Raw genomic sequence first — 14076 nt, 5'->3', positions numbered from 1 at the left:
TACATTTGTAAGAGCTTGGTCAGACTCACAAATGGGAAGCAGGTTGAAGGGCTACAGTGATTTTCATGCATGACCTAGAAGGTGACAGCAAACTACCCAGCAGCAGTGCAAAAATCAGTATTGGAAACATCCAGTGCATAACCATAAAGAACCGTGTCACCTGAAGATATCGATTTAAAGGGTTAAGTCAGCTTCGTAATGTGATTTGTACTCTATTTTCCTTTGCTTATTATTACTTTCAAACCATAATCAACTTATTGTCACACCACTGAGTGATGGAAACCTTGCCAACGACTTCAAAAATTGACAAGTTTTCTGTTGCGCTGAACATTCCCAGAAGACCTTTCCCCTCATTTTAATATAAAATCCTGTCAGGTCCACATAGATGAATAGGGAAAAAACAACTGTTTAAAGGATATGCAGCTGTAACAGACCTCCCCCAACTAGTCAAGTTTGGAATAAAAGACGATCAAAAAGACTTGAAGATCCCGTTCTAGATTAATGCAAATATCTGCCTGTTTGCAAGTGTACTTTTTGATTAAACTGGCATACATCAAGTACAATTAGAAAGGTTATTTATAACTAAGAAATACATAATTCTGCATTTTAATGAGGGTGACAATTACAGCCGACAGTTGCTAATTAACATTAATCCTTTTGCACTGGGAGTCAGAATCTCCTGGTGTGATTTTCTTTGTCAGCAATGGACACAACAAAATTGCCATTGTAAAGCAGTTACCGGGTCCCTTTGGTATAAACAAGTGTTCTCCTTACTCACAATAAAAAAAAAAAAATCTCTGTTCATGTTTTAAATTTGATAACCTCAGGTGTATGTATGGAATACAGTTTCACAATTTAGTTGGGGACGACAATATTAAATGTAATTAGGTACAGCATTTTCATAGTTGAACATAATTCTGGTTCTCCCAAGGGTAAGTCTGGTTGGGTGAAATCTGATTTTAGCCCTACATTGCAAATCTCTTAGCGCTAACTTGTTTTCTGTTCCAATTTTAGGCTCTCATCTATGCACCTTTGGTCCAAGGAGTTTTAAGCTTCTCGTCACAGTAAACAGCCTCCTGAAGGAAGCGCTGAAAATGAAACTGGCTGCAAATCAGTTAGCTGTAGCAACATTTTTTTTTAACCTAGCAAGACAAGAACATTCTCGTTTTGAAAATAAGTTGTACCTATCAATTCTAATAGCTGTCATGCGCATCTTTTACCTGATTTTAAAACACACAAGGCCCTCAAAATACCGTCCTTAAATATAACTTTACACCAAACAAACTGTTGACCAAAAGAACAGCTTGAACAGTTATGATTCTCTAAAAGACCGTGCAAACCTGGGATGGATGCATTTCCATATGCATTTCCAAGAGGAAAAATTATCAGTGTTATACTCCCAGCCACTGCTTTCCAAAAATCAACAGAAAATTTATCGATGGCTCCCAAACAAAATTGGTCCAAACGCGGTCCAGGTTGGTATTTGTGTCTTGAGACTGTTCATCCACTCCATAAAGTCTCTGAATAAAGAGTGTCAAGGTGCTTACCATTTGGGTCAGCCCACAGGAATGAGATCAATGTTAGACACAAATAAATGAGATGGCAGAAAAGGGGCTTTGCACGCTCTGCGCAACGGAAACCATAATGCACTACTTACAAAGTGCTGTAAATTTCACATTTATTTTGTAAGCATGAGATAGATGGGTTATTTCTACATACAGAGGTGCCCAACTAAAATCAAGATAAGTGATATTAATGTCCTATGGTCAGTATTATTGAACCTCGAAAGCAATAAACTATGAGTCGATAAATATTACATTTGCAACATAGTTAACATTCTTCTACTGTCTCTGGCACTTATTACACATTGTAACCGCAAGTCTACAATACATTATTCATATTTGGGGTGTCACTGAGTGATGGATTGCTGTAAGAGAGGCTGTCCTTTAAATAAATCAACAAATAAAAATGCAAATGTTAACATTTTCAGCCACAACTTTTTCCATCGTGAATGGGGAATGAAAATTTCACATTATATCGACAGCCAGCAGAGAGAACAATTAACAACCTACACTGTGAATAAGAGAGATTAATTTGCCAACGTCTGGTTTTATCACTTGCATATGGAACTATATTGGACTTTTCGTGCTGTTAGCTCTCCTCGGGGAAAAGAGAAAACTTGTCTCCTATCATGTTCACCACCCCATCCACCACCCCTCTCCATACATGCTCTTAATTCCTTAAAATGTTTATAAGTTAGGCATGGAGTGAAAGATGTTTCCCCCCCACTCCTTTGAATTTGAAATCGTGTCTGATATGGGAAAAAGTACTGATGTTCCTTCAGAAGTGTTTACTAATACAAGCTCTTTAGAGAAATAAGAGCTTCGGAATACCATTTTAAGAGCAGAAACACATTTAAAGCATCTGAGATGCTTGGATCTGAAAAACAACCACGGTGTACACAATTGCAGCTAATGCTTTTTCAGATCACTGTTTTATTTACCAAGCGCGCCGTGTAATGAATCTGCTACATGCTATTCCAACGTGCACTATTAAGTATACAACTTTGTGCATTACATTTTACATCAAATATTAATTTGCTTAAACGTCCCTGAATACACATCTACCTTATCAGAGATGTGCTGGGCAACTGGATAAATAATTCTGTTTGTAAAAAGCCCCTAAACAGAAATTTCCACAATGCAACTTGTTTGTAAAATTCCAAAAGGCCGCTGTGGTCTAACAGATAATAGCGTGGCAAGGGTGTAATACGGATGTTGCAGAAACTTTTAAATCTCTTTTATTTTAACATCTAAAAGGAACTTACCTCCAAAAATATACATCTGGCTAGCATTAAAGGTCTACTTGAGAGCTGCAACAAGAACATTTAGGTTTATACAGCTGAAATCCCAGGCTATCACCCACGGCTTTAATTCACTTCTTTGCTAAACCCATCAGAAATTGTTTTCTCCAGCTGTCCAAAGAGGGAAAGACAGAAATTTAGCAGAGTTACAGAGGGGCCTGGCAACAGCAAGACCCTTGAGGGCCTGTATCCTCCCTGCCCATGTCCAGATGAATGTGGACGTTTGGTTTGCCATGGACTATTAGCGGCGGCACACCTTGTGCTGCCACTAGTTGTCCCTGGAGAACACCTGTGCCACGCATGCTCTGGTGCACAGCAATTGTCCCAGGTAGGGTAGACGAGGCTGGGGCCAGCCCTGGGTTGGCCCCTGGAGCCTTACCTGGGGTCCTGAGAGCCTCCCAGAACTGTAGCAGCAGTGATCCTGCCACCCAGAGCCAGGCCAGCAGCTGCAGTTTTGAGTTTAGTGTACAGCCTCTGTGCGCGCCGCTCTGCTTTTTTTTGGCACAGGTCTTTTTTTGACCCCTGGATATGAATGGGTCAAAAAAAACCCACCCCGTGGTGGTCCCTTGCAGACGAGTCTGCGGTGCCACATACCACATGGCCGTGTTTGTCTGGATGTGGCCTTTGGGTCTAACTGGCAGGCACTGCCCTAGGACTTACCAAGTCAAAGCCTGATGTTACAACAGTGCTTGTGGGGGGAGACCTAACCCTGTCTGGTGCCTCACCGAATTCACAGGAAAGGGTCCCAGGTACAAAGCCAGTTCCACAGTTGGTGCTTTCTTGTAAAACACCTGGTTTTATATTTTGATGTGGAATAATTATACCCTTTTTGGTACCAAGGGCCTTTGCTTTCCCGAGATCAGTGTTCCATTATATCAGAAATGAATCCCTACTTTACGCAAAACCTCCCTGAATTCCTGCCTTTAGTGAGGATGCAAAATCAGGTTTCTGATGCGAGTTTTAATAGTCACACCTCCCTTTCAAAGCTCACTTCCAAGTCACAGCCAAAAACACTGTTTTGCCTGTAAAAAAAAAGCCAGGAAGAGCAGTACGTAAGGGGGAGCAGGTCCTGCGGTCAGGTCCGAACACACCAGGCAGAGAAACCAGGTTTTGAGGGACAAGATATGTTCTTCTTCCAAACAAGCCATTATCATCTTGTCACAGGAAACCTACCCTGAACCTGTCTTACCTGGTTGTTATCTCAGCCTGCCTCAACCAGGCTTTACAACCGTCAGGATATGGAAAAGCTTTCTAAACCTGCTGTGAACCAAGCTCAGAGAGGTTTGCAGAGATGTAGCCGCCTGCCCTGTACGCCATTTATGCCGTAACTGTCATGTTAGGAAAAGCAGGTGGTGGAGATGCACATTAGCTGCTTCTCCAAAGCTGACGGATCAGATGCTCAGATGTACTTTGCTTGAAAAGAAGACATGGCCCATATCATTCCTTTATAGCTAGCTTGCTAACATTAATTTTGAAAGCCAAAAATCTTGTGTGTCCAGATCTAACCTACCAAAGCATCTCAAGCCCTCAAGATCTCTATTTCTATTGTACTTTGGGCCTGCAGGTACCTCATCCAAAGACAGAGCAGAAGCTAGGACCACTTGTCTCTCTCAAGGAGGTAATGTGAAATATCCCTGGAAGATTGTCCAGGAAGCATGGCAGGAAACACCAATGGGCTGCCATGCGGGTGCCCTGGTCATGCCTACGTATCCAGGCAACACTGCCCTCTTCCCACAGCTGTGCTAGCATCTGAACACCTTGCACTGGCTGTCACTCTCCAAACCTTCCTCCCTGGCAGATTTTCTCCTGCTGCTGCTGTGTGCCAGGGTTTATGCTAGTTAGGTCTGGCATAAACATGAGTTGAATCTAGTCCCCATAAATTTAAATAGTCAAAAGTAATTACATTACAAGTATGGCAGATTAAATAAATTTGCTCTTAGGCTAAAGCTTTGTACAGCAAATTTCAGTCCCTGGCCAACTGTTGTGGTTAAGCTGTTAACTCCCCCCAAATCATGGATTATAACGAACATGCTGACAGACCCTTAACTTTAGTGGCACAAAAGCAGCCATAATTCTCAATATTGATTAATTTAGTTAGTTAAACCTGCAGTCTAAGCTTATAACCATTCGGTGATAAATTGAGACTGACCTGCTGCCCAAGCAGGTTTTTTGATGAAGGATAGGATCAGCTTTAGGTCTCCGCAGAAATACTTGTCCATTTACCATTTTCAATTAGAGAAGCCCATGAGTAAGGAAAAGCACAACATGGATACTTAACTTGGTCAATTATACTCACATGCAGCCTCAACCAAGACAGAGACAGAGCGGGAGGGATAGTCCAGGAAGTATGGAATTTGTCAAAATTTTTCATTAGCTAGTAAAACAAACCTTTAAAGGTGACGGGTAATCAGAATCATTTTCTGGATCCGCTTCTCTATCTGACATCGCTTTCAAACACTGTACTGCAACACCTATTTCACTCTCCGTTGCAGTTACAGCATAGCCCTTCCATCCTTTGGAAATCAGATTCCTTTTTCTGACCACTTCTGGTCTGACTGCATTTTTTTTAATATGCGGACAGTTATCTTATATCTGCTCCTCAGTCTTCGGATGAAGTTTCAGCCTTGCTTCTAAACTGTCACTGGTAACACCCAGCAAAATCCTTACAGACACTCATCAGTCAACACTGCCAGCTTCCAGAGACAATGCTGACTGCTGAGAATAACGCTTATGTAGTTGTGGGCTTCTTGTTTGCTTAAACATGCAGCTGTGGAAAGCAGAGCCCCATCCATCTCGATTTCTCATATCATTCCCGTAGTATCAGCCTTTTCTTCAAAAGAAAAATTTTGTTTCTATTGCTGAATAAGTACAAATCTGTCAATATTAATAGTGGTTTTTCCACCTATTATATATCACAAGTTGCTTCAAAAGATAGAAATAAACTGCCAGCTGCTGCCAAGAACACAGGGATGATAGAAAACACACATTTGCTTTGTCCAACGGGTTAAGAAAAGATTAAAACTGATTCTACCATCAAGCACTTTAGTTTCTCCAACTAATGTTTAATTCTTCTTATAAGATGTGTCCTACATTTTAGTCATCCTGTTGCAGAGAAGTGCAACCAGTGTTGCAAAATGAAATATATTTCTATATTAACATAGAGTCAATTTGACACAAGGGTTTCTGGTTTGGTTTTTTTTTCTGTTTGTTTTGGGTGGTGGGGGGAATTTACACCGGAATTGGGGGAAGGGGAGACGGTGTGTTGCTGTTCTCATTGTGTGTGTTTTTAAAAATACTCAGCGCTTCAATGCAATCCCCCCAAAAGGCAAAGATGGATTTAGACTCCTCAGGGCAACCACAATGCTTTCTTCTTCGTTGGAGCAGGAGTGATAATGCTGCTTTCCGACAGCCTTTACAGCTGATACAGAGTATAATCAGGAGGTGCTGACTTAATGTGATTTTGTTACTTGTCATTAAACATAAAATAACATTTGTAAAAAAAAAAGAAAAAAGGAGAAAGAAATGCCGTTTGGTACAATATAGAGAAGGAGGGAGAAATATATGGGGATTACAATCTTCAAGTGGATTTAAAGTCTAACGGGTTAACACCATCCCTTTAAATTATTTACAAATGTGTCTAATGTGTCAGGGCTTGGAACATAAAATACTTTCTGTTCAAAATATCGAATAAAATTAAAATGTTAAAACTTGGCATATTCCTGCTTTTCTTATTCTAACAAGCAATTTAAGGCTTACTATAAATGTCAAAGGATATGGCAGTTTTTAGTTTATATTATCCAGCTTGCATTAACATGAAAAATCATAGAAACTCCGGCAGTTTCCTGCATCTCGGGGAATTTGATGGTTGCATTTGCAGAATCTTAAACCAGAGATTACCCAGCAGCTTACCGTGAAGTGTCATGCTGGATTGGTGATGTGGCTGTGGTTACAAGCTCTTTTCTGCTGCTTGTCAGCGCGGGAGACGTAGCTGCATCCTTTCTAGATCCTGAAGCTGTCCCTGCGGAGAGAAGGGGAAGGCAATCCAGTGGGAATTAGAGGCCGGGAAGTTCTGGACAGCTCTTCTGCTGTTTTACGTTATTACAGAACACAGGGCCCAAAGTTGTGCCATTCTTCAGGGTACTGTATATACAGCAAGACTGCAACCAAAGGAGTCGTTACCAGCTGACAGGTACTATGCATAATGCACATTTCCAGGATCATGTAGAATCATATTTACATAATAAGGCACCCACCGCAGTCTTTGCATTACTACCATGTTTCCAAAGCTTGACAGACTTGCCGTTATCGCTAGTCCTTGTCCACAGAATCCATTTTAGTTTACAGCGCCAGCTCTTATGAACTTCCACAAGGTGTTAGTTTTCCTTGGGTTTTTTTTTTTTCTAAACTATCACCATAACAATATACTGCTCTCCCAATAAAACCTGACTTTTAGTCTGTCCCCGCTTCCCCAAAATGTAGTAATATTTTTCACTTAACTTGCAGCTTATCACTAGAGGACCACAAACTGAATCAAGCCTCACACCACCATTGTAAAGCTGATAAGGCTTATTGTAAACCACTTTAAAATGGGTAAATTGAAGTTGAGAGACTTTCCAGGAGATGCACTGGAAGCCAGTGATGTAGTTAGGAACAGATGGGACTGTATGTCTGATCCACTATGGCATGTGCATTTTGAAGGCCAGTGTCCCTGCTCTCAGCACCAAGCGCTGCCCAGCCAAACGCTGAATGCATGACAAACACAAGTCCCAGAAAAAATTAAGAGTCAAGTCAAGAAACTTATTTCTTAAGTACTGCTATTGTGCATAGGCATTTCTAGGCTCTTTGAACAGTGAGTAATATTACCTGTCATACCCGCTGAAATATGGAGTAATCAATCAAGGATGGAATTTCAGCCTTAAAGATGAATTTCTGCAGTCTTCTGAATGCCCAATAAGACTCTTAACATTACTTAAAATGTTTTGTTGATTTGAGATGCATAAAAACATTTGCATGCAATCAGGTCCTACAGTAGAAATGTTTTCACTTGAGTTTCGGTGGAGGCTAGCAAATCAAAAATGTCCTATTGTTTCATTCTACGCTACGATTTAGCTTTAAGTAGCAAGAGTTAATTACTGATGGCGTCATTCTTAAGGCTACAATGACAATGTATGGTAACTGCGCCCCTGGCAACCTAGGACCACAATGTACCAATTCAGAGCAAAATTTGTATCCAAGAGAGAGACTGGAGCCTGCTGCTTAAATAAACTGAACTTATTTAGAAACAGCATCGTATAACAATGGCACATGATTACTAAACTCTAAGACAGGAATACTGCAAAAATAAAGAAACCAGTGGATATGGGATGAGACATTACAGTCTTAGTATGGGAGAAGGCTGATGAATATTACACAAGCTGTGTTTAAGGCATAACAGGCTCATTTCACTGAAAAAGAAAAATATACGGAAACAAAAGTGGCCAACGCAGCCTGATGAGGAACTGTTCAGAAACCAAGTGAAAATATCCTCAGGTCTAGAAATAGAGAGATGACAGGGGAAGCTTTTTTTTTTTTTTAAAGCAAAAGCGAAGAATACACAGAAACAAAAAAGCTTCTGTAAATATATCAGGAGAAAAGCAACACAAGTCTATTGAAGGAAGAGAAACACTCAAGAGTAAGTAGGCCCATTAATAAGAGGAGGGAGATTAAATCAATGATGATTCAAAAATGGCTCGGCTCCTGAACCTTTTCAAATCCACTCTTACAGGAAAAAGAAAGGAAGAGGGGCACTGGCGAGTAGAAAGCACGTGAAGACCTTGCACAATACTTGCTGATAAAAGGAGTTCTGAGTGGAAACACAAATCATTGGGCCTGGAAGATATACGTTGCGGGGACTAAAGGGAATCAACTAATGAATTTATGAAGCTCCTGGTAATTATTTATGAAAAGTCATGAAGAATTGGGCGGTACTAGAAGACAGGACATTAATTAAATTTGCAGGTGGTGTAAAATGCCGGCGTGATGAGGAAAAAATGGAAAGAATCCAGAGACTAAAGAATATGGCAAGGAAAAAAAACACATACATGTCCACTTTCGTTCTTCCAGATTGGAAGAGGAGGGAAGAGTTCAAAAACAGGCTGCAAGTGGGAAGAGTCGACTTGAAATTAAGGAAAGACAGAAAGCAAATGAGACAGAAGCTTGCAAAACAATGTGTAGTTCACAAGATCTGGGGCCACGCAAGCCAAGTTTTCTCTGCCTCGCAAATGGTCATGCTAAGATTGCACACATCCCAGTTTCAGCAAACTAGTTATCAGAAAGATGTTAATTAATTGTCAAAGGGTTGAAAGGACTTCTCTATGGAGATTAATGCAAATAAATGTATTCAGCTTCACCAAAATACAAATATCCAGAGGAAAGCAGGGAGAACGTGGTCATCTGGGTTTGGAAAGTAGAAATCTGAAGGAGAAAGAAAATGGTCAGAGTGGTCCAAAAAGGAATATGATTAAAGCAATTGATGGGAACTGTAGATGACACTGAGGAAGAAAAGAATGGGATCATAGGAATAACTCCTAACATTTACCATTTATATGCAGCAGCCAAGGCTCTTTGGGTGAATCTGGTATCTTTTATTAGACCAACTTAAATAGTTGGGGGAAAAAAACTGCTAGCAAACTTTGAGGTTTAAAAACCCTTCGTCATGCTGAGGAAGCCTCTGCAGTTGGTTTTTAAACCCAAAAGCTTGCTAAGACTTTTTTTTTCCAACTATTTGAGTTGGTCTAATAAAAGATATCAGATTCACCCAAAGAACCTTGTCTGCCTGCATCCTTAGACCAACATGGCTTCAACCAACACCCCTCACAGTTTATACGGCATTTCACATCTTCTAATTAACCCTATTATATTGTGAGAAAATCTTCCCTGGAGGGAAGTAGAAGGTTCAAGGCCAGATGCCTAAAAAGCGGAGGGGGGTGGGGGGAAGAAACCAAACACAGGCTGGAATAATTGAAGCCAGTCAGAAATATGAACTTGATCATAAGGAAGTAGGGCTGGAAGGGACCTCATGACATCGAGTCCAGCCCCCTGCTGAAGGCAGGACCATCTTTGACTAAACCATCCCAGCCAAGTGCCTGTCCAACCTGATTTTGAAAATTTCCAAGGAAGAAGACTCCACAAACTCTCTAGGCAGCCTCTTCTGCTCCCTGCTCTCCTCCAGAGCCAGGAAGTTCCTCCTAATCTCCAGTCTAAATTTCCTCTGCTGCAGCTTGAGGCCATCACTCCTAGTCCTGTCCCCAGTGGCCACGGAGGAAAGCCCAGCCCCACCTTTTCTGTACCTGCCCTTGAAGTATTCAAAAGCTCTCATTAAATCCCCCACTCAGTCTTCTCTTCTCTTGACTAAATGACCCTAGCTCTTTCAGCCTTTCCTTGTGAGACATGTTCCCAGGCCCCATTTTTGTTGCTCTGCACTGGACTCTTTCCAAATCTGGCCAAATCCTTCTTGAAGTGTGGGGCCCAAAACTGGACACAGTGCTTCAGGTGAGACCTCACCAGTGTTGAACAGAAGGGAAGAATCTCTTCCTTTGATTTGCAAGTGATATGCCTGCTCATACAACCTAATCCATGTTGGATTTTTTTTTTTTTTGAGCTAGAGCACACTGTTGGCTCATATTGAGCTTATGATCTACTGTAAACCCTAGGCCCTTCTCTGCAGTACTGCATCCCCTAGTTTGCATTTGTTCTGTCCCAAGGGCAGGACGTTGCACTTGTCCTTGCTGAATCTCATCAGATTGACTGTGGAACACTTCCCCAATCTATCCAGGTCATTCTGGATCCCAGCTCTGCCCTTCAGAGCGTCTGCAGCTCCATTCAGCTTGTTGCCATTGAGCCATTGATGACTCCCTGATGATTCAACCGTGCACGGTACAGAACTTGCATCCAGTCTCTGCTTATCTAACCAAGAATGACGTTTCCTTCTTTAGTTTTCAGCTTTCCGATGCAATGGCAGGGGCCGTGCAAGCCACACAACAGGGCTGTCCAATTCATCTGGGTTGACAGGCCATATTCCAACTCCAGGGCTTCTCGCAGGCCAGACGACCCACCTCTGGTGTTGGAGCAAACGGCAGTGCCGTTAACCCTCGTGTAGTGACCGTGCTGCCACCGTTTTCCCTATCACATTCCCAATGAGGCTCTCAACCTGGATATTCTGGGTAGGGTGAGCCATGGCAGCGTTATACCATCCCAGTACTTGCCCTGCCGACACAGGCTTTAGCAGCCATGTGGGTTAATGAAAATGCACGTGCCCTGCTGCAGAATTTCCAGCCCCACCGGCCACAATTTAACCACTTGGACAGCCCTGCCACACAATACTGCACAAAAGCTAGAGACATACTAATTCCTACTTCTTTTCTCTCAAGGAAGAGAGACATCTGTAGGAAAGAGGCTAAAAGGCAGACTTAGAAGATGGTTAAGAAGTAAAGTAGTCAAGATTATTAAAGAACATAATGGACAAAACCCCACCTTTGCTTCCAGGACTAAAAGCAAGAGTATTCTGAAGAGAGGGACTTTTGCAGTCCTGGGTCTTTTAACTAGAAAACGTGTTAGATTTTGGTACATATTGACACAGCCAGCAGCGTAGGGACATAGCCAGGTGCCCAGGGAACAGGGGCAGCAGTGATTTCTCATTGCAATTGCATGACTGCCAGCAACAGCTGGTTTTTTTCATGCCCCCTTTCCCCACCCAAGTCGGCACTCCAACCCTAGTTACACGACTGCACATATTTGCTGTTAACACTGATAAAACCAGCTTGCTGCTGCAAAGAGACAAGACCTGAGGGCTACATCACTTGCTTGAAACCAAGGCATATGCTTGCTGTTAAACCTAAAAATTAGGCTGGAAGAAACACACCTGTAAAAGCAGTGAGAGAAAAATAAGCAGCAAACAAAAATCACCGCAGACAAGACAAAAAATGACAAAGAAATAAATAATGATTGGATAAGCAGACCCAAACCCCAGGCTCATGTGCACTCAGATAGCATAAGCACTACTTTTCCCCTTGCAGAGGATTCAGGACCCAGTGATGAGGCCAAGTTGACACTGCCATCCTCTCCCTTTCCAGATGCATGGCAGGGAGAAGGGAAGTTGGGTAATTCTACCTGAAGCCTCGAAGCTCATAACACTTTATTAACTAAATAAAACCGGGAGCTGTAAGGCTTTGTCGTTGTAATTTGGCCGAACAAACTCAGCATTCAGTACTGAAATGTTTTGCCACCTTGACTTTTTGCCTTTGACAAGAAAAGGTAACAGGCCAAATGAAGCAATTGCTTTGGTTCACTGGTTAATCTTTTCAGCCTCATTAAAAAAAAAGGTTTAAAGTTAGCAAGTTATCATCTAAGACTAGCTTCACAATCTAATGGAGAGAGCATATGTGGCGGTGGAGAAGTACCACCAGGATGAATAGCAGGTTCTAGCCCAACTGGGGCATGAAGGGTCCATACCCAGGTATGACTATTACCTAGACATTATACTATATTGCAGCCCAAACCCCATTGCTGGTAGTGGCGTATCACATGTTAACAGACTATCCCTACACCTCAAGGAGCGTGCAGTACACAAAAAGACAAAAGGCAGGAGAATAAAACCATTTGTAATTCATGTTTAAAAATCTGCGTCTGAAGAGACTCGCTCTTGGTTCCACGTGGTCCTGTGTATCCTATCCCGACAGGGATATTTTTGGTAAATTATAGCAAGTCTAAAGAAATAGGTAAGGGCAATCGAATCGCAGGCCTAGAGGACCAGTCTGATAGTGCTTCTTCTCTGCTCCCACACAGGACGGTTTAGCTGAGATGCATGCATGCATGCACTGCGGTAGAGGGTCAGGAGATTCTCTTCCATCATGCACTAACCACTTGCTTGAGACAGATCAATCAGGTCTGGAACCGTATGGCTTGACCGATGCTTGAACATGCCTCAAAACAAGGTGCCTTGTGCTGGACTGTCAATTCAAAGAAACAGGGTCAGGCACCCTACACAGTCAATGGGGAGAGCTAGACGGACAGTACAGAGAGGATGGGCACTGAGTGGGAAGCCACGTGGCAAAAGTCAATGGAAAAAGGTAAAGCACAGGACTGTGCGAGCTCCTGCCCCTCGTCGGAGCTTAGACATTGAAGATCAGTCCCGTCAGGGGGCTTGGGTGCTTTCAGTGATGATCTGCCTTATCCTGGCTCACAACAGAGCCAAGGAGCGAATTAGGCCCATGGATCGTCACAGTGAGATGCTTCCCTGTGATCATGACAGCCTATGCTACAGCAGCCTAGAGATACCTGCAGTCTGAAACGTAGGTGGGGAATGAATATAGGCACCGTATATTAATTCATACAGAGCAGGGGGATTCAGGATCACTTTGTGTGGTTATATTCTAGCTGATGCCTGGTTATCAGTCTGGATCTGGTCTTAAAACCTGAAGCAGGAGCTCACTGTACAACCTTGAAACAGTGTGACTGTGGTGGCAAGCTCTAGTGATGGCAAAGCTAGGGAAAGAGAAGGGCCAGAATACAACCGGAATAGGATTCAGAAGCCAGAGGATTGTGAGCCAGTCCTACTCAAAAAAAATTTTAAAAATGCCTTGTGTGTCCTTGTTAAAGGAGCCTAAACATATAACAGAGGGAAGCCAATTAAAAAGGTACTAAATGCAGAAGACTTCAACTTCAGTGATTAGTGCTAGGTAATTTGCCTTGTGATAAACAAGCCATCCAAATCAGTAATAGTCCTGAGGTGATTCCACAGCTTGAAAGCACTTCTCCCAACTTTGTCTGGTGACACAGCAAATGCAAACGTATTAAGTCAAACTTTGCCATGCAACTCCATGTCAGCTGTTGAGATTTCAGAGAGGCGTCTGTTTGAATGAGAGTAGGGGTCCTGGTTCTTACTGCCGGTCACTTAGATTGCCAGGCTGGAAGGGACAGCCTGTATTTTTGTTCCAACTGCTAGAGAATGAGAAGAATTAGGGGAAAGACCAAGCCCTTTTTTTCTTTTTTCTTTTTTTTTTTTTTTTGAGAGAGAGAGCGAGCTGTGGATAGAAGTTAATTCCTGGGAATCCCCTTATCCAAGAAAAATCCTCCAACAGATGTGAAAAATCTCAATTTCACCACTGCAGCTCTTCTAGGGAGAGAGGGTGAGCAGAAAAGAAAGAAATCACGATGGCTAAAAAAAAAAAAAAAAA

The 14076-nt window shown here is 42.2% G+C and overlaps 1 protein-coding gene across 2 annotated transcripts in view; it reads right to left on the bottom strand.

The window, feature by feature from the left end:
- Nucleotides 1–14076, bottom strand: part of KIAA1328 (KIAA1328 ortholog) — a 238998-nt gene that overhangs the window by 22542 nt on the left and 202380 nt on the right. Inside the window, exon 10 of one of the 2 annotated variants that reach the window (XM_019518094.1) lies at nt 6773–6881. The exons of the other annotated variant lie outside the window; for it this stretch is intronic. Coding sequence (XP_019373639.1) covers nt 6773–6881 — 109 coding nt within the window. The remainder of the gene's footprint in view (nt 1–6772; nt 6882–14076) is intronic. 2 annotated transcript variants of the gene reach the window in all.

This window comes from Gavialis gangeticus, unplaced genomic scaffold (assembly GCF_001723915.1).
Source record: "Gavialis gangeticus isolate Ggan-Ray unplaced genomic scaffold, GavGan_comp1, whole genome shotgun sequence".
In the NCBI taxonomy this organism is placed as follows: Eukaryota; Metazoa; Chordata; order Crocodylia; family Gavialidae; genus Gavialis; species Gavialis gangeticus.
The sequence above is the reverse complement of the archived record's forward strand: the minus strand, read 5'-3'. Positions and strand labels throughout refer to the sequence as shown.